The sequence below is a fragment of the Podarcis muralis genome, chromosome 2, assembly GCF_964188315.1.
Source record: "Podarcis muralis chromosome 2, rPodMur119.hap1.1, whole genome shotgun sequence".
Classification (NCBI taxonomy): Eukaryota; Metazoa; Chordata; class Lepidosauria; order Squamata; family Lacertidae; genus Podarcis; species Podarcis muralis.
The window spans coordinates 20,451,356-20,477,609 of NC_135656.1; the positions used below are offsets into that span (position 1 = coordinate 20,451,356).

Below are 26,254 nucleotides of genomic sequence, written 5' to 3' on the forward strand. Positions count from 1 at the left end.
GGAACTTGAAAATGAAAAGTTCAGTGGGAATAGTGACCGCTTCTTTCATAAGGAAGAAGGCAGCGACAAAAACAAGCACTAATTTAGTCCTTCCTCTGCTCCAACTATAGACGTTAATGGTGCTAAATGTTCTTTTTAATAGTTGGGAGAAATAGCATATGATCAGATAATTTTTTGTGCTTCCCTAGAGATGTATCATATTAGAAGAAGAGTAGCTGTGTAGAAGAGCCATAAGAGATAAAATGTTAAGGACAGTTTGCATAGGAGCAACCTAGATATAAAGATGCACCCATTTTAAGAAGCAGATACTGGTTTTTTAACAGCACATATAGGACTGCAAAGTGCTGACAGTCCATGCCAGGGTAAGTGGATCACTGGTTTTAGTTAAAGGGACCTACCTGTCAAGTTCTTTTAGTTCAAGTGTCTGAATTCATCTGAGCCTGAATTCATCCTTTTTGTGCTGCACTGTCTGTAATGCTCTTTGCAAGGAGCCTGGCTACTATCAACAAAGAGTTTTACCAATGGGTGAATATTCTTCTATAATTTATTCCTTGTCACCTATTTCTAAAACCCTGCTTGCTAATTGAGTCTTTATTCTTTCACAGGATGTTTGATGTGGAGGTTGGCACCACCCTCATCACCTCTTCTAACTAATCTGAGAGAGGTGAATTCTGAAGTGACTGATATTGCAAAACTCACTTTTCCACTTGGTGAATTTTCTGTGTTAAAAACACAGCCTGACAGTGCTGATTCTCCAATTGTTGTGGTTAGTATTTACAAATCTTTATTGCCGTGATGGCTTTCAGTTCAGTTGATCTGTTGTTATGAAAGCTCTTATCATTTTGTTTTTATTAAACTGACATGTAGCAGCTTAATGTTTTTAAATTCCATAGATCATGTGTCTGTTAGTGTACTACTAAACTCGGTTTTCTATCTTCAAAAATATTAATTCGGTATAAATATATTGTGTTGCTTTCTTCTGTTTTATAGTCTTCTGGATGGCGACCAGTTTTTTCTGAAACACAAAGGAATTGTTTGTTGGAGGAGATTCAGTCTTCCAATGCCCAGTTTCCTGTGAAACGGTTTTTTCATTTGCTGTTGAAAAAACAAGCTGCTTACCAAACTACTAAACAAGGTTAGCAAGTGTATGTAACTGACATGTAAAATTCAGGCATGGGTAGCAAGTAAATTTCTAGCAGCACAATCCTAAGCATGTTTGCTGTTAATCGTTATTACCACTGCAGTCCCTTCCCTTAGAGGTGGCAGACCAATTGGAGGCCTGGCTATACTGAAGCATTTTTGCTCAGAAATAAAGCCTGTTTGTTCAATGGAACTTACTCACAGGAAAGTATACACAGGATTTCAGCCTAGGCGACTTAAAAGATCTTTGCTGAAGTCTGTGCATGCATGCAAGCAGAGTCTTTCTTCAAGCAAGTAGTGGCAGTGGTGGTTTGGTTTGCGGCTGACAGCACCCCCCACTTCCTCATGGGTGTTGCTGCTCCACAGAGATATTCAGGTAGTGGGGCCATGTCTTAGAACATGGGGTTGCAGGGGAGAGCTGGAAAACCCCCACACTCTTGTGGAACACAGTACTTTGCATATTAGCCAGCATGACTAAAGCCTATTTGTCTAGATTAGTTGGTGGTGGCAAGAGTAAGAGGTGCTAGGAATTGTTCAGCGGTATGACACGTTGCATGTTTTGTTTTTCTTTGTCTAGCAAAGCAATGTGAAGCTGTTAGCACTGGGACAAATGCAGACTCTGACAATCGAAAAGCAACCAAAAGAAAACGAAAAGCTGAAGATCACAAATCCAAAAGGAGGAAACAAATTGGAAAAGCAGAGATTAAATTTCCAGACCAGGTTCCATGTGAAAAACAGACTGGCATGGAAAACATAATCCCCATAATAAATTTAGATGAGACAGAAGACTCTGAACTTGGATCAGAAAGTAGTTTTGCTTCTGGTAACTTACACTTAATCCATAATATTTTAGAACATATTAAGCATGGCTGTTGTGATTAAGAACATAGTTCTTATTTAACTAGATGTGGAAGTGAATCCATTCTAAAATGGCTAATCTGAAATGTCCTCAGATTAATACATGCTGTGCTCAAGATGGCAAATTCTTTAAAAAGGTAAAGGATCCCTGGTTTGTTAAATCCAGTCAAAAGTGACTAAGGGGTGTGGTGCTCATCTCGCTACAGGCCGAGGGAGCCAGCGTTTGTCCACAAACAGCTTGCCGGGTCATGGGGCCAGCATGACTAAACTGCTTCTGGTGTGACGGAAGCCAGAGTGCACGGAAACACTGTTTACCTTTCCACCGCAGCGGTACCTGTTTATCTACTTGCACTGGCGTGCTTTCAGACTGCTAGGTTGGCAGGAGCTGGGACGGATAACAGAAACTCACCCCGTTGCGGGGATTCTAACTGCTGACCTTTCAATCCAAGCCCAAGAGGCTTGGTGGATTAGACCACAGTGCCAACGGCGTCTTAAAAGTTGGAATTGACATTCTGACTGCTGTTAACAGAACAGTGACATTTCAAAGTCCACCTTACCAGCGCAGTCCTCTTACGTAATGAAATATTTAACGGGTTCTTCAGAACCTCATACCCTTTTTTCCCCATGACAATTGTTATATGGATATTTGTGAAGTTACAGTCTATTGATTCACAGAGAACCTTATTGGAGCCCAGCCCAGTAGACCTAAAAGGAATTAATGTACTTTAAAAAATAAGCTCCATGACTTTACCAGCTGCCTTCTCTATGAGTGAAAAAAATGCTTTTTGTGGTCTCTGGAAGCAATTGTTGGGAGCAGGGCACTGGGAGCAGCGTACAGGAAGGGGAATCTATAATACACACTTGCTTTTTGCTTTGCCATTGGGATCTTTGAGTCCTTTCTACTGACTTACGTTACTATTTTATTATAAGTTAGACTGCTGTTTTAAAAATGCAAATTATATATTCAAGAGTGTCTTAACCATTTGCCTTTAGTTTTTTGCAAACATAAAGCTGTAACTTTCAATCCACTTATTTTCAAATCCACTTATTCTGAAGCATTCAGTGTTAGTAGCTCAAGCATTTGTCTTTGCATTTATGTTTGTTAAAAGCTCTGATAATCAGTAATACAGTGGTGCCTCGCAAGACGAAATTAATCCGTTCCGCGAGTCTCTTCGTCTTGTGGTTTAACGGCCTAGCGGCTATTAACGGCTTAGCGGCTTAAAGAAAAAGGAAACAAACTCGCAAGAACTCGCAAGACGTTTTGTCTTGCGAAGCAAGCCCATAGGGAAATTCGTCTTGCGGAACGACTCAAAAAACGGAAAACCCTTTCGTCTAGCAAGTTTTTCATCTTGCGAGGCATTCGTCTTGCGGGGCACCACTGTACTGATTAATATTCTAATATCCTGTGCTGTCAGTTTGACAGTTACTTTTGTTGAAAATAGTAGAACTCCCTTTTAAGTAATGCATCTGAGACTGAAATGTAAAACATTCTATATAACGTAGGGCGAAGCACCGTTTTTGTGTATTAAACCGCCACAGCTTTGACCTATAAATATTGATCACAATTTATTTCACTGTTTCCTTTCTGTAGGCCAGACATTTGGGCTAAAAACATCTTCAGAAAATGAAATAGTAAATCTTCCTTGTTTCTGCATGGGATAATTATTAAAATAGGTAATTTCTGTGTTCATAATCTGCAGATTTTGCAAATGAAGATGTGCTCTGGACAGAAAAATACCAGCCACAGCACTCCAATGAACTTGTAGGAAACGCTGCGGCAGTTCAGAAACTACACAGGTTGGAAACTGTTGAATTTCTTGTATCATTTTTTTAAAGTGCTTATTGCAGCAGCTGGGTTTCCATCCAGATTTTTGTGATATGTTTTGCTAGTTAAAGGTCATTCTGGTTAACTAGGTGTGACTGCACCATGTTGGCATAGGAGAGTACATGAGTATGTGGCTTGAGCCAGTCTCTTAACTGGCTAGGAAAATTGACAGTGTTAATAGCTGGGTTTCTGTTGGGTCCATGTTGGCAGCTTCATGAAGCTCCTAAACGACTTTTATAAACACCTTTCAGTTTTAAAAGCATTGAGGGTTTCACATAAGAACCCCACCCCCTGGTGAAAACAGTCTCTGGTTATGTGATATTCCTTCTCCCTGCCACCACCCTTTCAGTGTCGTGTTAGAACACACCACACATTTAGATAGTGGCTTAATTTGCGTAAGTTCAGTGGCTTCTCCCACTCCTCAGTTTCTCAGCTTGTCCTGCCACCCAGACCAAAGATTGTGGTTTATAACCCACTCTGTCCAATTTATTTATTTTTCAGTATTTATATCCCACCCTTCAACTAAAGGTTGCAGGGCGGGTCACTACATAATACAGAAAGTCAGCCTTCGCCAACGGGAACATTTTGGAGAGCAGAAACTGATGAAGAAGACAATTAATAATACCACATATATAACTTAATAATACAGATTCTCTGATGCAGTACTTCATCCGATACGAAATTATCTCTTGTGTCTTTAAGGGAAAGCAAAAATAACAGCTGCCAGTCCTGCTCATGCATGTATTGCTAAGCCATAGCTTAGCGTGAAAAGAGAACCAGTCTTATACGTCCCAGTAAATAGTACAAATGTGCACAAAGACACCAAAATAGTCCTATGTCTTTATTTTTAGGTGGCTATGTGAATGGAAAAAAAGAGCTGACTGTGAAGAAGACAGAACTCAGAAAGAAGCAAAAAGTGGCAGCCAAGATGGTACTTCAGAATCTTTCTTCAATCTGTAAAATAATGAGTTTTATATTAATACAAATGATTTATTTCAGAAACCAAATGAAGACTTACGAGTGGGATATAAGCTTTAGAATATGTAAGATTGTTTTAAATTTTGTTTCATCTAGGGTTATTGGTTGTTTTTTTTAAAAAATGGAAGTTGGTTTGAGTTTGCTTTTTTTTTCTTAGAAAGGGAGGCAGAAAAAAATATATAAAATAACACAGCCAAATGTGTGTGTTTACTCTGATGTACCTTACTAGAATCCTTTGACAATGCGGATTTTAAAGATGAGAAGTGGGACAGCGAGGAAGAGAGTGTTCTTTGCAATACAATGCTGCTTATTGGTCCCCCAGGCATCGGGAAGACAGCAGCGGTTTATGCCTGCGCACAGGAGCTTGGCTTCAAGGTTTGTATTGGGTAGCTACTTACATAACAAATGTGGAACCTGAAAAGTGATTTTAACAAATCTTAATTTTATAACATTCTTGCAGATATTTGAAGTTAATGCTTCTTGTCAGCGCAGCGGAAGGCAGATTCTCTCCCAGCTAAAGGAAGCTACTCAGTCTCATCAGGTGGACAAACAAGGTGTAAATGTTCATAAGCCATGCTTCTTTAACAATTACAGTAGCACTAAATCACCCAGTAAGTAATGAGCTTCTTTGTTTTTATCAGTAGAGAAGTGAAAAAAATTGGTTGGAACATGTATTTATTTTTTAAGATTTTATGCACCACACCATTTTTAAAAAAAATGAATTTCAGGGCAGTGTACTGTCACAGTTGCTGACTAAAAGGAATCTATGCTGTAAAATAAATGCCTTAATTTTCATGTAGGCAGAACTCCGGTGTCAGCTTGTCATGGTTGCCATTTATAGAAGTGGTATACGTACATTTTGATGGTATAATACATATTGCTAATTGGAAGGGAGTGAGGTTGACCACCTCCTACTTCCCCTTCCATGGCCAATATCCCAAACCTCTGCTGCTGGGCTGCAGTTAATAAGGAGCAGTGCTGAGAGAAAGTCTTGCCCTTGCTTTCCTCATGATGGCTGACTGTTAGCTCCATGCCAAGGGAATGAGGGTGCTTCCTTCTCACAGTTCTGTTCATCGGGGCATCCCCTGTCTCTCCACGCCTTACCCATAGCAGTAGTACCTCCTGGCAAAGCACCATGGGAGCACACTTTTTCCAACACCACTGGGCCAATGGGTGCTTCAGATTGTACGTGGCTTTCCGGAGGTAAGGAGAGCGGAGTGCACCTTAGTACCATGGCCAAATAATGGGAACTTTTAATATATAAATGGCACTTTAGAATTTCTGGTCATGCTGACCGCCTAGTGTTTATGAGTCCAGAGAGCGTGCATGGAGTGAAACTTTTGGAATGGTCTTGTGGTAAAGAAGCCACACTAGCCTCTCCCATCAGTTTCCTTTCTCCCTCAGTGAAACCAACCCCAGAGAAACTGGTGCTTGTGCCTTCTGTCTGTTTGAAGATTTATGGGGCATGAAAGTAGGACGATAACCTCCTCACCCTCATTTTCTCAGGCAAAGGATGGTTGAGGTTTTAGAGACCACTTCATTTGGAAACTGAAATTGTATTATGAAGGTATTGCAAGACTGATTTTATGTGGAATACCTATATCCTGCTTCATAGCCTCGAGAGGCTCTTGCAGTAGCTTTTAAAAGATTATCATAATGGAACATCAATCAGTTTTGAGTACAGGGAACAGAAATTGCATGGCACCTGTATGCAACCAGGATAATTCAGGCAGTATTTGCAGACCTCACCCTTGTTATTTCATGTTCCCCTGAGCAAGGCATTGGGATTGGGCAGCTGAATTTTGCTCATCTGTGATAGAAGCAGTCTGCCCTTGCTGGACATGGCAGCACATCTCACCATAGTCCTCCGAGGAAAGGGTGTGGGGTTCTGCAACTGGATTATGCAAGCCAATGCTTTCTCTTTCAAGTTTAAGACAAAAAGAAAATGTGTATTTCAGGAAAAAGCTCTCCCAGAAAAGAGAAGTCCCCAAGAAAGTTTCCAGTTTCACCCAGAAAAGTTGGATTAAAGCAAGGCTCGGCATCCAAAACACTAGCAAACTACTTCAAAATTTCTCCTAGGCCTAAGAATGAAGAAGAAAGGGTGCAAGAAAACAACAAAGGTAGGTTTTTAACATCACATGCATGTGCTTGATCTTTGGGGATGGGAAACAAAAGATCATGGTGTATTTGTGTAGAAATGAACTCCACAGCAAGGTAATCGGACATGAAAACTGAGCTATAATCTGTGGCAGCCATGTAAATGTAGGGTGGTTGTTCATTCTGCCAACTAAACACCTGTTGATGTGCTATTCCAGGTACAAAAACAGAACAATGTCCTCTCCCTCACCTCCTTGGTCTTCCTTTTCCTCCCCCGCTTCCCCAACTAACACCCTCAAACTAATTGAGGTGCTGGAAGCCACTGATTCTTACAAGTTTCTTTATAAAAAAAACCTTTTCCCCCTTTACAAACAAATATACTTCAGTGTATCTCAGTGGTTCTTCGAGTATGTAGAAATAATTGCCTTATTTTTGAGTTTCGCTTGCAAACAGATAGAATGGATTTAGAAACACTGTGTATAGTTTCCATGGTCTAGCCCTGTGTTAGAACATCACAGTGAAGGTCACACGCAGGGCTCCCTGCCTCCTTTCTATCCTTTCAGTACCAGCAGGGGAACAATGAGAGCCATGGGTGAAATCTGTGTTAGTGGCTATGTATTTAAGACCAGACAAGTGCTAAATCAAAAGGTTGCTGCTTGGGGGATGATTGCAAATGTTACAGAATGAAAATGTAGAGAGCATGAGCAAACTCTTGATGCACCGCTTAGATATTACAAATCATTGTAAAATCAGATCTGAGAGGAAAGGCAATCTGAAGATATTTTTATGTATATGTGGCAGACATCACACATGCTTAAGAGATTTTTTTGGCAGCATTGCTGGACCTTTATTTTCCACTGATACAGATCCTACTATATTATTCATGCAGGATATACAGAACGCTTGCCTAAAGAAAAAGTGCAGATCCAATATTTAAAAAGGGAAACTGGAGAAGAGGATTCCAGTAAAAAAAGGGCAACTTCTCTTATCCTCTTTGAAGAGGTAAGACATAAATGCAGGTCTTGTTTTCTGAAGAAAAAGTTTCAGCACCATCCAGAATAAAGGAAAGAGGGCCAGAGTTGGCCAGCTATGATGCATCTATCTCCCCCAACTCCCATAATACAACCTTAAAGTAAAGGTAAAGCACCCCTGACAGTTAAACCCAGTCACAAACGACTCTGGGGTTGCAGCGCTTATCTTGCTTTAGTGGCCGAGGGAGCCGACGTTTGTCTGCAGACAGTTTTTCTGGGTCATGAGGCCAGCATGACTAAGCCGCTTCTGGCGAAACCAGAGCAGCGCACAGAAACACCGCTTACCTTCCCGCCGGAGCGGTACCCATTTATCTACTTGCACTTTGACGTGTTTTCGAACTGCTAGGCTGACAGGAGCAGGGACCGAGCAACAGGAGCTCACCCTGTCGTGGGGATTCGAACCGCCGACCTTATGATCGGCAAGTCCTAGGCTCAGTGGTTTACATCACAGCGCCACCCGTGTCCCATACAACCTTACTATGGGTTAAATCCATTTGCACAATGAGACTTCACGTTCCCACCCCTGCAGTCCCCATGCCCAACACCTACTTTGGTGGGGCCTCCAAGCTTCCAGAGCAAACGCTGGATGGAGCATGGGGTGCAACGGAGGCGGCGGGGAGGCGGCGGACAAGAGGAAGAAGAATTACCATTGCATAAGTCACTCTGACACTTTTGCATACAACCTTAGACATTTTTCTTTTAATTTTTTTTTTTTTTTGCCAGCACAGTTTTTGTTGCAGTTCTCAAGTTTATATGGCAGCTCCCACATTCTGTACCGCCTAACATCAACTATTTTTTATTGTTTGAAGCTGAATTGTATTAAATTAACCATCCTTAATGTATACATACCGTATTTTTCGCTCCATAGGGCGCACCGGACCATAGGGCGCACCTAGTTTTTAGGGGGGGGGGGATAAAAAAAAAATTATTTCCCACCCCAGCCCCCAGAACAGATCCAGGAGCGGCGGCAAGATTGCGCGCAACCTCGCCACTGCTCCCGGAGCTTGCGGGGCTGGGGACGGGGGAAGACCGAGCTTCCCCCGACCCCAGCCCCCAGAACAGGCTGCTGTCCACAAGCCTTCGGAGCCCAAAGGCTTGCGGATAGCTGCCTGAAGCCCGGGGAGCACAGCGGGAGTTGGCGCTGCGCTCCCTGGGCTTCAGACTGCAGGCGACCCCTCTCGCTCTCCAGGCTTCAGCGAAAGTCTGCATTCGTTCTCTAGGACGCACACACATTTCCCCTTCATTTTTGAAGGGGGAAAAGTGCGTCCTATAGAGCGAAAAATACCGGAGTTTATCACTCCAGATAAAATGACAACCCATAGTTAAATAAAAACCAAAAGCTTCTGAGTGTCCCTGCAGGCTGAAGAGCTTAAGCTCATTTATGCTAAACACTAGACCATGGTTTAGCTTGATGTCCAAACATTCATACGTTTTATTTGTATTCTGCTTTTCCACAAAAGGATCATGCTGAAAGTGGCTTACAACAAAGAGATAAGGATGCATTTTAAACATACACTATAAAACAATTTCATTATAACTTAGCAAAACAATAATGTAACAAGTTCATAATAACATAGCAAAACAATAACATACAAAAAAACAAGAATTATTGTTTTAAATATTTTAGTAACAAGATTACTTAAACAGCATGTAGCATCCAATAGCAAAAATAAGAAGGGAACGTCACAGTTTCACCGGAGTCCTAGAAACATCCCTATGTTGCTCACAGTGTCTCTCCTGCAGCAGCTTCTTTTAAGGCTTCCAAGGGATGGTGTTGCCAAATATGGTCAATGAGCTGGAGGACTTATACTTTTAAAATTTATTCATCTATTTATTCATAATTCTGTCAGATTCCTTTCTTTTTTTACATTTGTATAACTGATAAAGGTTCACAAATGCCATCTCTAGTGCACTGGGTTTCAAGTGACGTGTGGAAAGCAATCTCACTGCTTTCTCCGTATTCCAAAACCTAGCAAAATAAAGTTGAATAGGTAGAATATTGCTGATGCTATTCTGAATTGTATTTGCTTGATTTGATCTAGAACTGCACATATTCTAGTTCTGATGTTGTATATTTAAACTTAAAAAATATATGGATTGGATGCAGAATAAATTAGTTAAGTCCCATTGATTTCAATGGGAATGTAATGATTTGTCTCCCCAATTTCAATGGGAACTATATTTGGTTAACAGTCTGAATTCAATCCTATTTTTGTACTCAAACATCACACCAGAAGGGACGCGGGTGGCGCTGTGGGTAAAAGCCTCAGCGCCTAGGGCTTGCCGATCGAAAGGTCGGCGGTTCGAATCCCCGCGGCGGGGTGCACTCCCATTGCTCGGTCCCAGCGCCTGCCAACCTAGCAGTTTGAAAGCACCTCCGGGTGCAAGTAGATAAATAGGGACCGCTTACTAGCGGGAAGGTAAACGGCGTTTCCGTGTGCGGCTCTGGCTCGCCAGAGCAGCGATGTCACGCTGGCCACGTGACCCGGAAGTGTCTCCGGACAGCGCTGGCCCCCGGCCTCTTGAGTGAGATGGGCGCACAACTCTAGAGCCTGTCAAGACTGGCCCGTACGGGTAGGGGTACCTTTACCTTATCACACCAGATCTGGAATCATTTGAAAAACAGAAAAAGCAAATATGAAATCTGTTGGACGTTATATGAATAATAACTTTCCACTTCTCATAGGTTGATGTAATATTTGATGAAGATGTTGGATTTCTAAATGCGATAAAAACATTCATGAGCACTACCAAGAGACCTGTCATTCTTACTACCAATGGTGGGTATTATTTTGATGATGATTCCAAGTATCTTGTTAATGCTTTGAATAAGTGAACATTAGAACAGTGAAATTTATGTTTTAGAGTTTGAGAAAACAGTTTGAAATCTTGAATTCAACAAGGTTTCTCAGGCAATGCAGGGGGGATGCCTAACCCTTTTTCCTATGGGTGCTTTCTGCTCAAAGTAACTGTTTACTTCTCAGTACTCTATGCTGAGGGAATAAAACATGCTGTTCCTTTTATGGTTGTTTGTAGACTGGTCTCTCTTAGAAACAGCATAGTGGATCTAATTCATTCTGCAACCCCATTTGTTGTGCCCACATTTTGTCTTTTCTGAGTCTTGCCCCACAAGTCGGCACCCTACTTCTGTTTCCACCTTTATCTTTGTTATTCACCATATTACGCTGGTGGCGTTGTGGTCTAAACCACTGAGCCTCTTGGGCTTTGCCGATCAAGGTTGGCGGTTCGAATCCCCACGATGGGGTGAGCTCCTGTTGCTCTGTCCCAGCTCCTGCCAACCTAGCAGTTTAAGAGCACGCCAGTGCAAGTAGATAAATAGGTACCGCTGCGGTGGGAAGGTAAACAGTGTTTCCGTGTGCTCTGGCTTCCACCATGGTGTCCCGTTGCGCCAGAAGCGGTTTAGTCATGCTGGCCACATGACCCGGAAAGCTGTCAGTGGACAAACGCCGGTTCCCTTGGCCTAAAAGCGAGATGAGCGTCGCAACCCCATAGTCACCTTTGACTGGACTTAACTGTCCATGGGTCCTTTACCTTACCTTACACCATACTACACAAAACGTAGGGTAGTTCTTTACCTGTTTTCACACTGAGTGAACTCTTCCTCTAGGACTTGTATAAATGTTGGCAGAACAGCAGTGGGAGCTCTTTTCCTATTCAAGAGCTATTGGAGAGTAGAAGCATTGAAGATTGGCTTCTGTCCCCCCCCCCCCCCACCACCACATCTTTTTCTCCTTTTCTCCAGTTGTAATATACGTTAACTATAGTATGTTCAGGGACGCGGGTGGCGCTGTGGGTAAAAGCCTCAGCGCCTAGGGCTTGCTGATAGAAAGGTTGGCGGTTCGAATCCCCGCGGCGGGGTGCGCTCCCGTTGTTCGGTCCCAGCGCCTGCCAACCTAGCAGTTCGAAAGCACCCCCGGGTGCAAGTAGATAAATAGGGACCTCTTACTAGCGGGAAGGTAAACGGCGTTTCCGTGTGCAGCTCTGGCTTGCCAGAGCAGCGATGTCACGCTGGCCACGTGACCCGGAAGTGTCTCCGGACAGCGCTGGCCCCCGGCCTCTTGAGTGAGATGGGCGCACAACCCTAAAGTCTGTCAAGACTGGCCCGTACGGGCAGGGGTACCTTTACCTTATCTTTTTATAGTATGTTCAGGGCTCACATTTTAATATTACAATAAAATAATTCTCAATGGTCAAATTTTAAAAGGCTTTACTTCTGAATCTTTTGTGTAGATCCATCATTTAGTTTAATATTTGATGGCTGCCTTGAAGAAATCACCTTCAGTATACCTTCTGTGGTAAGTCTTTCACTTTTGGAATATAAAACAAGTAGTTTACGATTTCTTAGTATGGCTAAACATGGACCTGACTATTATTGCAACTGCAGTTGAATTCATAGATTTGTGAAATTTATGCATTAGTTAAAGCATCACCCATGCAAGGGGCTTTGGTGTCGTTGCAATGACACCAAATCTTTACAAATAATGCACCATACAGCACAGTTGACTTATAACCCTCTACTTTTTAGTAGTTAAAATAGGATTTAACACTGCAGTTAGGAACATAGGAAGCTGCCTTATACTGAGTCAGATGATTGCTCTGTCTAGCTTAGCTTTGTCTGCACTGGCTGGCAGCAGCTCTCCAGTCGTAGCTGGAGATGCTGGGGACTGAACCTGGGACAGTCTGTATGCAAAGCAGATGTCCTACCAGTGAGCTACAGCTCTTCCCCTAAAGCTTCAAATTTTGCTTACATGTGTTGTATTTAAACACTACCCATTCATGGCAGACAGCATTAGTTAGTAGGCACAGATTCTTACCATGTAAAGTAACATGCTGCTGTTGTGGGGTCGGGTCCCCGTCCCCGTCCCCCCCCCCGATTGTATTATTGATTTTTGAATCTGTTTTATTTTAGATAAATGTTGCCAGCTATCTCCAAGTTCTCTGTTTGGCTGAGAACTTAAGAATGGATATAAGAGATCTTGCTGCTTTGTTAACTGCAAATAATTGTGACGTCAGACAAAGTATTCTGTACTTACAGTTCTGGGTTCGGAGTGGCGGCGGCTATTTAAAAGAAAAAGGTATGGTACTGCACAGCAAGTCTGCCCAGCTGGGGTGGTGAACAAAGTAGTTCACGTGTCAGAATTGTTTGTTGTTGTTTATCTGGGTAAACAGTTAAAATGCTTTTTAAAAACCCACTTTATTTGTCTATTAGAAAGAACAATGGAACTGGTAAGAAAATGTTGCAATGTATCCTTGACAGCTCTTGTTCCAGCTAGCTTATGTCCTCCAGGATACGAAAGTGTAAGGAGACAAAGCAGGCCAATTCATTGTCCTTCCCCCTTGGTTTTTTGGGTTTCTTCTTCCAGCTGATGGAACTCTTGGGCTGCTTTTTTGGGTATTTTTAATGTTTTTAACTTCTGCATACATCTGCTTTCACCTGAGTGTATGGCACCCTTTAGGATCCAATCCTGTTGGCACTTAGTCACCAGAATTTGTTACTAGAGAGAATGATTAGTGTGATTTTTATTGAATAGATGAAGAAGCAACATAGAACAGATGAGGAAATTACAAAATGAAGCTGCAACAAGGGGAAAATAGACTAATAGAAGTAAACAATCAAATGAGTAATGGCAGCAGAGAAAATATCCAAATTTCAAAAAATCTATACCAATAAGGTTTTTTAAAAAAGAAAAAGGAACAGGACTGCTACACTGTTGTCAGAGCTTATCATTGTTATGAATTCCATTTGAAACGCTTTATTTGTAGGAGGAGAGAGAGGGGGAAGTGGCAAAGAACAGATTATTTGCATTGATGATGCAACCAGCTCCAGGATCAGTAAACCTGGCTCTCCAGCGAATCTTCCAAAATGTGACACTGGCTGCACTGAGAACTTGCTTGGCCTTAAGAACATCTTTTTGCCTTCCGAAGATTTGTTCCAATTTCTTAAGGTACGTTTATTTTGGCACAATGAACTTCCCCAGGGCATGCTGCTGATTAATGACATAAATGAAACAGAATACTATTACAAAAAATTGTATTGCGGCATCTCAAAGACTTTTTAAAAAAATGTTTGGTTCATGCATTTTTGTCGGCGGAAGTCAAATTAGCACTATCCAAGTAGAATGGATGAGCAACCATGTTGGCACATGAAAAATACTTTAGAGAGGGAACTCCTAGGGAATTAAAAAAATATTGTTTACTCACTTAAACCAAAGTTGCACAGTTCTGCGCTCATAATGGCTGCTTTAGAAAATACTGTTTCATCTGGTTTATTGTTTATTGCTTTCATGCTTTAGAGCAGGCCTGTCCAACCGATCTACTGGTCAATCGCTGGGCGTCCCTGGTTGATAGTGGGATCCACCGCCCCGCCCCCCAAAAGCTCAACAATTCTGGTCAACCCAATGGTTAGATCACTGCTGTTTATTTATAGTTGGGAGTAGATCACAGTCTCTTGGAAGTTGGACACCCCCGCTTTAGAGTGACTGTATATGCTACAAATCTGTTAAAAGAAAATTTTAAAACTCATTCGTTAATTCCCTCTTTCACAGCATGAAATCACAACAAAAGAAGACTGGCATAGACTGACAGATCTGCTTACAGAATTCCAGATGAAGAATATAGACTTTATTTATAGCAATCTTGAATTCATTTTACCTTTACCAGTTAATATACTTCCAGAACCAACGCTAATGACTAATCCTTCATGTAACACAGTTACAGAGAACGATTCAAGTAATAAGTCTTTGGACAGCGATTGCTTAGAGGAAACAAGCCCTGTGAAAAAGGTTAAACGGACAAAGCGCCAAAGAATTACGGCTTTCTTAGATGATAGTGATTTATTTGAAAGTGATTTAGACTATTCTGGTTTCATTACTTTACCATCTGGCATGCCTAGTTCATGCTTGGAAGAAGGAAAGAGTGGACTGGAACCTGCGATGGGTAACACAGCAGCACTGGACAGTGGAACGCCAGCGAAAGCAAAGAGCTCTGCCCCAGCATACCAGTGCCTAAATTCAATAACTGAATTTGTGGACAACATGTCTTTCTTAGATTATTGCTTCAACAGGAGGTGTCAGGAATCAAAACAATCATGTAAATATGAGGAATTTATTTGGACTAAAGGGAAGATAAAAAATGGTCTGTCGGATGAGTTCAGCATGGAGCATAATGACCGGTGGAACTTCAAAAGCTCTGCTGAGCTGAAAGCAGCTGCGGAGGCACTCAGTTTTCACAAGTGCATTAAGACAATTTCGAAAATTATGGAAAGTAACTCTAGCAGGACTCCTGGGAAGGATGAATGGGAAGAACTTGCACTCAATGTTTCGAAAGACAGAGCCGATTTATACTTTGGTCAGTCAATAGCTAATTCCAGGTAAGGTCAAAATGCTGAATAAACAGGAAAAAGGATGCTTTTTTCGGTATATAAAGTTCCAGGGAGAGCAAGGGCTTCCCCCTTCTGTTTTCATGTTGTGAATATTTATTTGCAGAGGTACCTCTAAGCAGTTGAAGTAGTCAAGGGAGACTCCTTGCACAGCAACTCCATGTTTGCTTTGGAAGAGCCATGGAATGCTGGTTGTGGGCTAATTATAGAGTTTAATTATTACAAATGTTCACTAATACTCTAACTTTAGTTGGAGTCTTAATGATGCCTGTTTTTTTGTTTTGTTTTTTTGTCTGGTTTCAGCCTCAGTTTAGATATAACAAAGACGGTAGCAGAACCATCTTTCAAATACGGGGCTGCCCGGTCATGTGTGAAATGTAGGGAGGGAAGAGATTTTAACAGCAAAAATACCTTGTAGGTAAAATACATGGAATCTTTTCTCTGCCAGCCATGTTACACCTCCCCACAGTTTGAGCCTTTTGCGTGCCTATGTGCAGCAAGCCCCTGTGAACTGGGAAGAGGTGGTAAAACATAGAAATAAACAGCTAAAACAATGTTCTGGAATTGAAACAGCAACATTATCGATTGCAGATGTCAGTAAGCTTTGGCTGAGTATCCTGAGTCAGCTGCCTGACTGTGGGCTGACACAGGTACATAAAAAGATGACACGCCCACCCACCCCCAGGCCAACATTTATAAGTTCTATGGCTGGCTTTCTTTTAAGCCTGCCATTTGAGACACATGCTACCTAATTTTGAACCTATTACTTATTTAAGTAATGCATATACCATTTTTCAGGCAAATCTCACAAAATAATTTACGCTATTGATTGATTGATTGAATTTATGTATCACCCTATACCCGGAGGTCTCAGAGCTGTTCTCAGAACAAAATCAAAATATAAAACCACAAAATATATACTCAAAATAAAAACAACAACCCAATAACCCTCCCCCCCAAACCCCCACATTTTAAAAGGGCATAGGATGTCAATCAAATTGTTTAATAGCTTCTATGGATGACGCAGGGTTCTTGTTACAGCAGAGGTTTGACAGAGTCCAGGTTACATTGCGCAGGTAGCCAAAAGCTATAGAAGAGATCAGGAACAGCAAGCAGAGCCAAAAGCGGTTCAAGTGCACCATATTTAATAACCAAGTCTCTGTAGGCAGAACCATCACCTGCAATATTTCCTAAAGCCCCCACAGCTTACTCACTGATGTGCATATGGGGGGAAGCCAGCAAGGAAATAAAGGCAGGTATTGCTCCACCATCTACAACAGTTTTTGTCTGTTCAGACGTGCCAGAGGCAATATTGGTCAATGCCCAAGCAGATTCAAACTGAAAAGGGCTGCAATCTACACTTCCCAAGAAGGATACAAGCTTTGAGAGCTACATCAGAACTACTTATTGTAGTATATTTGAAAAATGTTTGCCTTCAATGGGATGCTTGCTTGAGGCTAAATCCTGGGTTCTATAAGGGCAAAAATACTAGAACTGGATCATAAAAATTCAGGAATTAAATAGATGCTAGTTCAGCACAGTGTAACAGCGATTGTACATTGGGCACATTTGCTGAAATTTAATCTGTTATTTCTTGTTAAACTATAGCTGGGACAGGGGGAAAAACCTATGTGCTTTTCTTTTGCAGCATTTGCCATAATGCACAGAAGAGGTTGGAAATAATCGAAACTGTATTTTCCAGTAGACCTTCTTTAAATCTTTGTAACAGACAAGCAAGTGTAGTGGATTACCTGCCTATTCTCCGCAACATCTGCAAGTTGGAGAAGCAGAAAGAACAGGGGAAAGCCAAAAGAAGGTAATCTTCATACATGTTATTAGCAACACAATCATGTTCGTATCTTATCAGGAGACACACACTGCAATCCTATGCTCACTTAACATTAAACTCATGCATGCTGCATTTTCTTTCCCTTCTTTCTTTCAAAAAGACAGACCATTTTTCTTCATTTCTTTTCCAACAGATTTCTCCACTACCTTGAAGGAATTCACTTTGATTTTCCAAGAGAAATTTTGAACAGCCTGGCAAATGACTTTCCATAAAACAAACCTGTAGGACCTTTGAATATACATTAATGATTTTATATGTACAGTGTTGCTTATATTGTGAATCTTTTTAAGTATTTAAAAATACAAACTGTATTTTGTATATATCTATCGCCCAAGGTACTTTCCACATTCCAAATGTGAAGTGACTATGTGTTGAAATCTACACCAGATGCATTCAAATACAATCTGAAGCGTATCTTTGCTGTAACTACTGGATTGGCTGACTTTTTAGGGTGTGGGTTTTGTCCCATATATTCAGGCATAATACCGTGTTTATAAGGCGCTATTCTAATTTCCACATAAGTATGGTGCTACTTGGGAAAAGATTAGCCAGCTGATAATGAGGTAACCGTAAACTTTTTTGCTGTTACATTGCAAAGGCTGCATTTGGGCTTGGTTTTATGTGTGTGCATATGAGCCAGTAATGTTTTCTTCACCAACACAGTAAGGTCTTTAATCAGTTGGGAGAAATAATCTGTGTTTTGTAAATTTATACTAAAAGTTCTACTGGGTTGTATAGTCGTATTTATCTGTATTTATCTGTAACCCTATACATTTTATTTTTATAATATCTGATATTTTCCTACCACTACACTTGAAGTTCTTCTGGGTTATTTTTTAATTTTTTACCTACAGTGAAATAATAAATATTTGGATGGGCTTTGAAACCTATTTCTTGCAGGGTGACTTTTAGGTGTAAGAGTAGAAATTACCCCCAGTTATAACCATTAATCATACTTTTGAACTAGGAAAGCATTTGAGAATTGCTGAAGACTGCTGCATACATGTCGATAGGTTGGAAAAATAGCCTATATGTATATATTAATAACAAGGATAGTAGCAGCTCTGAAAGGAAAGGGCCTATAGCATGAATCTAAACATCTGATTTGGTTTACGTACAGACATGTTATAAAGGATACCTTGATTGTCAGAAGGGGAGCAGGTACCCCATCTGTAATCTAAATGTAGATCCTGTTACATTCACATTAGACCTGCATCTAAGGCAGGGTTAGCTAATTGTGTGTCCTCTAGATATTGCTCAATGATAACTCTCATCATGCCTGACCATTGGCCATGCTCACCAGGGCTGATGGGAGTTGAGAGGCCAACAATATCTAGAACATGCCACATTAGCTAACCCTGGCTTTGATGCAAGTCTCGTGTAAATATAACAAGAACTAGGTTTAGGTTACAGATGGGGAACCTGCTCCCCTGCATGTGTTTTAGGACAACTCCCATCATTCCTGATCATTAGCTGTGTTGGCTGTGACTGATGAACAGCTGGAGGGCTTAGAGGTTCCCCATGTCTAGTTTTAGACACTGCACCACAAGTTTATGCACCTGTCACTTAATTCATTCTGTGAGGCTGTTACTAACCATGGTTAAAATGATCCTGTTTTATGTTCTTCCACTTTTTTTCAGTCAATCCTAACCTAAAAAACACCTCATGTTACTATCAACAATCCTGACACAAAGTGTTTCTACACATTTAATAATTTTATTCTACAAAATTATATTCTACATATAATTTTATGTCAGCAGGAATTAAATGCTGTTTTCCTATCACAGTCTTCCACGTGCTGTCCAGCACCCCCTATACAGTGAATCAGTTGGAACTTATTGTACAGATCATCCATGAGAGCAATTAACAAGCAATTAACAGATCATCCATGACAGCAATTAATAAGAACTAAGTCGTATTGTTCAGTATCAGTAGCTCATAAAAAGCTATTGCCTGCAGCAAGGAATCGCACAGCTCTTCGTCTCTCCACTGTTTGTTTGATGACAAGACGTTTCGATAATTTACTACCTGCTCTCTTGAAAAGTTCACACGGGGCTCAGCATGCGTAACAGATTCTAAGAGAAACTGTTTCACAAGGTCTATTCCACTAGTTCGCGAGTCCCCAACCATCAACTCAAAGTGCTTTCCTACAGCACTTCGGGCCATACTTAATACTTTGTACTGGCCATCCTGCGAAAATGTTTTTTGTAACAACGCATAGAGCATGGCTTCCACTGTACGAAGATGTAATGTTACTGGAAACAGATTTGCATTCAGAGCAGAAAGTCCGCTTTTTTCCAAGACATAAAAATCTGCTTCAGGAAGCCGGGATATTACTGAAGAAATCTGAAATAAACAAGCACTGAATAAATAGTAGCAATCCACCATAAACATAGTATCTCCAGTCCTATGAGATATGTTTTACACTATTTTTTGGTTACCCAGAGCAAGTAATTATATACAGTAGGATGAAGTACATTTTAGAAAGGTTTGGGACTTGCAGCTAGCTGGCTCTGTACATTATCATTAGGAAGGGTGAGATGGCTTGTCTCAAGCAGTAGATTATGGGGATCCCTTAAAGGGCAGCAAACTCAAATTGTATCACCATTAAGGAAGCGGGAGGAATTGGACCTTTTGACTTCAACCCACAAAATGTATTGAGCTATTTTTGTTCATACTCCTATAAGCACCTATACTTTGATAATTAACAAAAAGATCAGACACAGTAGTTCCAGCAATGGGATTTAAAAACAAGGAACAACTTGTCCCCTGGGAGCTGACACTAGCTCAAGCACATGGACTGCAGTAGCATCAATCCTAGTGTTCAAAAGCGGCTCCCTTTCCTGTACAGAGCATCATGCAAAAAACATTTTACAACGGAAGTGCAGTCGTACCTCAGAAGTCGAATGGAATCCGTTCCGAAAGTCTGTTCGACTTCTGAAACGTTTGGAAACCAAAGTGCGGCTTCTGATAGGCTGCAGGAAGCTCCTGCAGCCAATCGGAAGCTGCGGAAGCCCTGTTGGACATTCAGCTTCCAAAAGAATGTTCGAAAACTGGAACACTCCCAGTTTTTGATCATTCGGGAGCCAGAACTTTTGACTCCCAAGGCGTTCAGGAGCTGAGGTATGACTGTACCAGCCTTTTCCTCTACTGGCCCAAAAACTAAGACTAGTGGCACAACCTTGTACCACGGGAGACTCTTAACTCTCTTTCAAACGAATAGATTCAACAGGAAGTGAAACCATGTTTTAGGATTAAGCTGTCAAGGCTTCTAAGAAATTCATCTGCCAGTATGAAATACAAACAAATTTGAGATGTGGCTAAAGCTTGTTTCTACAAGGATGCAGAACAAGTTAACATTTTACTATTTAACCTACTGGATCCCTGAACGGTTTCAAAGTAAGGCTGGTTCAACATATGAAAAAAATTCTCTTAAATCCTTTTTTTTTTTTTTTTGAATGAGGGGAATCTTACACATTTTTTTTTTAAAAAAAATATGCAACATGAATGGAGCTAGAATCATTAACTTAGATGAAGAGATGTCTTTTGTGAGTAAATAGGCACTTCCAATTGAGCAAGGCGTGTGCTGGGGGCACCAGTCACAAAATGGGTACCATGGAGGGGGTTATGGCATAACACAAAATTAGACAACCACACCCAACCACCTTTTTTTTGCTATGGGAAGTCCTGCTGATTCTGATTATGGAGATCACACATGCACACCGATGTTGTTGCTACCGAATAGCAACAGGGATCATTTATCATACAGTGGTGCCTCACAAGACGAAATTAATCCGTTCCGCGAGTCTCTTCGTCTAGCGGTTTTTTCGTCTTGCGAAGCAACCCTATTAGCGGATTAGCGCTATTAGCGGCTTAGCGGCTATTAAAGGCTTAGCGGCTAAAAGGTTATTAGCGGCTTAGAAAAAGGGGGGGGGAGCGGAAAAAAATCGCAAGACTCGCAAGACGTTTCCGTCTTGCGAAGCAAGCCCATAGGGAAATTTGTCTTGCGAAGCAACTCAAAAACGGAAAACCCTTTCGTCTAGCGGGTTTTTCGTCTTGCGAGGCATTCGTCTTGCGGGGCACCACTGTACCAGGAAAAATATACAAGGTAGCTACACTCAGTTCACAGGCTTTAAAGGTACCTGCACTTTTTGCTCCATAACTTACTTTCTAGGAGGGCTTAGAAATATCAAAAGCTCAGGAGTCTGGGGTACCACTGGAAGCCTTCACAGTTGCCAGATGAGTGACCTCTGCACTAATCCAATCAATGGCTTAGTTCAAAGGAGCAGGACTGGAGGAGGAGCAAGTGGCCACAATCTCTTCTGTGGAGCTCTCACACACTTGTACCAAACCATGATTTGGCTTCGTGGTTTCTGCAAACCGGGTCTATATGTAGCTAACAGAACCATGCTGCTCCCAAAAGAAATATGCTGTTAGAAAAATTGCATACAATCAAAACTTGGCTTACCTCTTCAAGATAGACGGCTGGCATATAAGCACCTTTCATAAACATAGTGCACTCCTGCTGCTGCCAATCCTGAACGGCCAAGCGTCTATTAACATGAGCCCATGCAATTTTGCAAGTGCCAAAAACAATGGATACAATGCTATTGGCAGTCTAAAAGGGAGCACAGGAAAGATTTGTTGGTACTTACAGCATTAACCACATCATGTTTTCTAATACATAATTCCCCCATCTCCTGTTTGCTACAGGTTGTAAAATCTCCCCAGAATGAAGGGTATAACACTGTAAATGCAGTTCTGAGTTTTACAAAAGAAGAATGGCAATTAGTCTCGCTAAGATGGTTGTAAACCAGGGGTCGGCAAGGTTTATCTTGCCTGGGCCGGATCGGTCCCGTAGACTCTAGGGGCCGGATCGCGTGCCCGAGGTTTTTGGCATCTGCGCAGACGTGATTGCCGGCACTGCGGAAGCAAGTCCCTGTCGCGTGCTGGTTTAGCACAGCGCATGAGCGGGCAGCTCAGTTCGGGGGTGGCTCGTGGGCCGGTCAAACGACCTCCGTGGGCTGCTTCCGGCCCATGGGTCTTAGGTTGGTGACCCCTATTGTAAAAGCTAAGGGGCAATTCTTCACACATGCAGGTTAAACACGTGGCAGAATACAGAAGTGAGTAGTTGGCTTATGCATCCTTATTCACAGAACAAATACAGTGGTGCCCCGCAAGACGAATGCCTCGCAAGACGAAAGGGTTTTCCGTCGCGGAGGCGCTTCGCAACACAAATTTCCCTATGGGCTTGCTTCGCAAGACGAAAACGTCTTGCGAGTCTCGCTATATATTTTTTTGCCCCCCCCCCCCTTTTCAAAGCCGCTAAGCCGTTAATAGGCTTTTAACAGCTAAGCCGCTAATAGCGCTAAATCGCTAATAGCGCTAATCCGCTTAGCCACTAATGGGGTTGCTTCGCAAGACGAAAAAACCGCTAGACGAAGAGAATCGCGCAACGGATTCTTTTCGTCTTGTGAGGCACCACTGTAGCTACTAATATGAAGCACTGTATAAATCCTAAGCACCACCACAAGCAGTGCCCGACTGCACAATCTTGCCATGAGAAATGGCTGAATTGCATTAATGACCTACTCTCATAGGCAGTATGCCCCCTTGCTGCACAGATACCCACATGCTTGGGCTGTGAGTGAGCTTGTTTCAAGACATTTCTTATAAAATGTACATTGTCCAAAGAACAGTACACCAAGTTCTGCCCACCCGAGGGAACTTCTGCCTCATGTTTCTTGAACAGCAGTGCCCCCCTCCCTACAAAATAACAAGACAATTGCTATTGAGTAAGCTTTAAAATGCACTGGGTTTGCTGGACAAGTTTTTTTTTTTAATAATCCCATTGAGAAAATTCAAGCCCTTCAGAGGAAGTTTTTGAATCCACCATTACACATAATTCTGCCTAACCATCTAAAATATTAAAAGCCACACAGCTGAATTTCATTGATATTTACTCAGAAGTAAGCCCTGCTTGATTTAATGGGATTCAATGACTTGTTCCCAAGTTGCATGACTGAAGACTTAATGTTACTATGTGGGAAATGGCAATATTCATAGGACCCAATGAAAACGATACCTCTAGCCGCTCTCTTTCTATATCAGGTTTGATATATTTCATTGCAGACGTGGCACTCTGTATTTTTTTCTCTTTTCTTTCTTCTTTTGCATTGGGATTGAGAATAAAGTTGCAGACTTTAATAGCTGTTTTATACTGAAAAAGAGGCACTTCTAGTAAGCACTGTAAATTCCGAAATGGCCCGTGCTTGTTCCTGTACTCTATTATGTTCATGGACTTCCTTCCTCGCATTAGTTTCACAGCACTAAGTTCTTTCTCGGATGCTGAATTTAGTAGCTGCAAAACAGTAGATTTCTGCTCGGTAGAATACAAGTCATCTATTGCACGTTTTGCCTCCTTAAAATTCTCAGCTGCTGATGCAGAATTCAGGTGTGTGACATATGTTGACTTCTTGTGACACAGTAGAAGATATAAAGGTTGAAGTGAAGATGAACCAAATGGAACCTGCAGAAAGCATCTTCTACCTGAAAATAAAGTGCCTGTCATGTTTGAGTCATTTCACCAGCATGAGTAATATGTTGAAAAATTCAGTGGATTGTACACACCAATTCTCATCACAGATCTATCAAAAAGGCCACACTGTCAGGGTCTTCTCTACATGCCTCTCCAAAACCTGTAAATGGATTCTCAATGTCCTGTAATTGTTATGCCAAATAATAAGGAATAGTTTAGCCAAACCTTTCTGTGTCAGTCAGCAATAAAAGACACAAGTAGGTGTATTGAACAGGACTTCTGAATACACATTTATTTTATTTTTGAAACTTCCTGCCCTTCATCCTTGGAAGAAGAATCTGGGTGATGGGCAAAAAAAGAATATTTTATGTATTCTTTCTCAAGAATCCAAGGTTAGTTAGTTGGGTATGTTTAATCTGGATAAGAGGAGACTGACAGGAGATATGATAGCCATCTTCAAATATTTAAAGGGCTGTCACATGGAGGATGGAGCAAGCTTGTTTTCTCCTGCTACAGAGACCTGAACCAATGGATTCAAGTTACAAGAAAGGAGATTCTGACTAAACATGAGGAAGAGCTTTCTGACAGTAAGAGCTGCTTGACAGTGGAACAGACTCCCTTGGGAGTTGGAGAACTCCCTTTTAATGGAGCTTTTTATGCAAGCTGGATGGCCATCTGTCATGGGTGATCTAGCTGAGATTCCTGCATTGCAGGCAGTTGGGCTAGATGACCCTTAAGCAGGGCCAGATTTAGGTTTGATGCGGCCCTAAGCTAGGTAATGGGGCCCTTTATATGCCCAGCTGTCCTTTGTCAACAACAAATTGTCGTTGTTTTTTGTGTTGAACATATGCTACATGGTAATTTATGGACCTAATAGGTATCTAAAGCCATTTGCACATAACAAAATACAGTGGTACCTCGGCTTACATACGCTTCAGGTTACATACGCTTCAGGTTACATACGCTTCAGGTTACAGACTCCGCTAACCCAGAAATAGTACCTCGGGTTAAGTTAAGAACTTTGCTTCAGGATGAGAACAGAAATCGTGCTCCGGCGACGCGGCAGCAGCGGAAGGCCCCATTAGCTAAAGTGGTGCTTCAGGTTAAGAACAGTTTCAGGTTAAGAACCGACCTCCGGAACGAATTAAATACTTAACCCGAGGTACTACTGTATGTATTTTATCAAAGTAATTGTTGAACTTATCTTGCCGGGGTATAAATAATATATTATTATTATTATTATTATTATTATTATTATTATTATTATTATTATTATTATATTTTGGAAATGTACACCCAGTTTCTTTTTTCCCTTTTTTTGGAGGGGGGCCCCCCAAGAGAGCCCAGCGTCTTGCTTTAAGGCAGAGCTTTTCAACCTTTTTGAGTCCATGGCTCCCTTGACGCAACTACCTTCTTTCTGCAGCAGCCCTGTGGGGCTCAGGAGCCCAGTTAGGTCACCCCTTGCCTGCAGAGCCGGCAGCCCCTCACCCTTTTCAAACGCCTTCCCTTGTGGGGAGTTCCCTCAGCCTCCTCTCTTCTCCCCTCTCCTTGGGGCAGCTGCTGCCCCCGGTCTCTGAGCTGCCCCAAAGAGAGGCGCCTCCTCGCACTGCCCCACAGGGACCTGGAAAGCACCCCCTGGCCAGCCCCAGAGGCACCATTCACCCAGGGAGCTTGGAGCCAGGGCTGCTGCTGCAACAACCAGCTGTGCAGGCCTTTGGGAGGCAGAGATGCAAGAAGGCCTCAGAGAGGCTTCTCTTCCAATTTCCACCCCGTTAGGAAACCTTCCCTCGAAAGCACCAGTGCCGTCTCTACCTGCCCGGAGAAGGTCGGGAAGCCCTCTCCAGCCCATCCTCGCCCACTTCGGCTCGGTGCAACACGCTTCTCCTTCCCCCTTCTCCGCCTCCGTTCCATTGGCACGCCCTCAAAAGGAGTCCGTCCGTCCCCACACGGCAACCGAAGCCAGTGCGCATCGTTCCGGCTCCCTCCCGCGGCTCTAAGAAAGTTAACACGCGTGTTTTCCCTCGGCCGCCGCCGCTGCTCGTGGGAACCCGCGCTTCTGGACGCCTCCACCCGTTGTCTTTTGCCGGGGGTGGAGGTGGGAGGGCTGCTCCTTGTTTTCACCCTTAAATGAAGATGAGAGAACTGCTTCGCGTGTGACCCGCAGCTGTTTTCTACACGGGAGCGCGTCCCTTCCCACGATCGGAGGCCGAGAATCGCAAAGGGTTATTATACTCGTGTCCGCTCTAACGTGAGGATGGAGACCACATACACACCCCGCGGCCCTTCCCCGCGCAACTGGGTAGGGGGAGGCTAGTGGGGGCGACGTACCTCTGCTGCTCCTGACTCTGCACTCTTGCATTCGCACGTTCAGGCCTGACCGGCAACCGGGACTACATTTTACACGGCGGAGAGGCTGTTGAAAGCCACAAATTCACAGCTCTTCGCCCGCCCCCATCTAAAAACAGCAACAAGCCCTGCGATAGAGAAGAGGAGCGGAAGCGCAAACTACTCTCTTTTCCTTCCAAGTACAGAAACTTTT

General features: G+C 42.4%; 2 protein-coding genes across 5 annotated transcripts in view; one reads left to right on the plus strand and one right to left on the minus strand.

The window, feature by feature from the left end:
• The window catches only part of ATAD5 (ATPase family AAA domain containing 5), a 30,122-nt gene extending 12,055 nt beyond the window's left edge, over positions 1-18,067 (plus strand). For both annotated transcript variants that reach the window (XM_028711528.2, XM_028711549.2), the window contains 16 exons: positions 606-766; positions 991-1,135; positions 1,718-1,963; positions 3,699-3,795; positions 4,675-4,754; positions 5,031-5,176; positions 5,262-5,412; positions 6,760-6,921; positions 7,788-7,900; positions 10,616-10,709; positions 12,181-12,245; positions 12,860-13,025; positions 13,714-13,895; positions 14,496-15,319; positions 16,977-17,144; positions 17,311-18,067. In XM_028711528.2, coding sequence (XP_028567361.2) covers positions 606-766; positions 991-1,135; positions 1,718-1,963; positions 3,699-3,795; positions 4,675-4,754; positions 5,031-5,176; positions 5,262-5,412; positions 6,760-6,921; positions 7,788-7,900; positions 10,616-10,709; positions 12,181-12,245; positions 12,860-13,025; positions 13,714-13,895; positions 14,496-15,319; positions 16,977-17,144; positions 17,311-17,389 — 2,879 coding nt within the window. In that variant the 3' untranslated portion in view covers positions 17,390-18,067. The remainder of the gene's footprint in view (positions 1-605; positions 767-990; positions 1,136-1,717; positions 1,964-3,698; positions 3,796-4,674; positions 4,755-5,030; positions 5,177-5,261; positions 5,413-6,759; positions 6,922-7,787; positions 7,901-10,615; positions 10,710-12,180; positions 12,246-12,859; positions 13,026-13,713; positions 13,896-14,495; positions 15,320-16,976; positions 17,145-17,310) is intronic.
• An 806-nt stretch (positions 18,068-18,873) lies between these two features.
• Positions 18,874-26,178, minus strand: TEFM (transcription elongation factor, mitochondrial). 3 transcript variants are annotated; one of them, XM_028711633.2, is made up of 5 exons: positions 25,528-25,584; positions 23,808-23,897; positions 23,263-23,726; positions 21,646-21,795; positions 18,874-19,523 (listed from the first exon to the last, which is right to left on the minus strand). In XM_028711633.2, exons 2-5 carry the CDS (start codon positions 23,815-23,817, stop codon positions 19,086-19,088), a joined length of 1,062 nt encoding a protein of 353 aa, XP_028567466.2. In that variant the 5' UTR covers positions 23,818-23,897; positions 25,528-25,584; the 3' UTR covers positions 18,874-19,085. The 3 variants fall into 3 exon arrangements, with proteins under 3 accessions (XP_028567466.2, XP_028567459.2, XP_028567444.2); XM_028711626.2 differs by lacking the exons at positions 23,808-23,897; positions 25,528-25,584 and adding an exon at positions 26,044-26,178; XM_028711611.2 differs by lacking the exon at positions 23,808-23,897 and having other exon boundaries at positions 25,528-25,704.
• Positions 26,179-26,254: the final 76 nt, after the last annotated feature.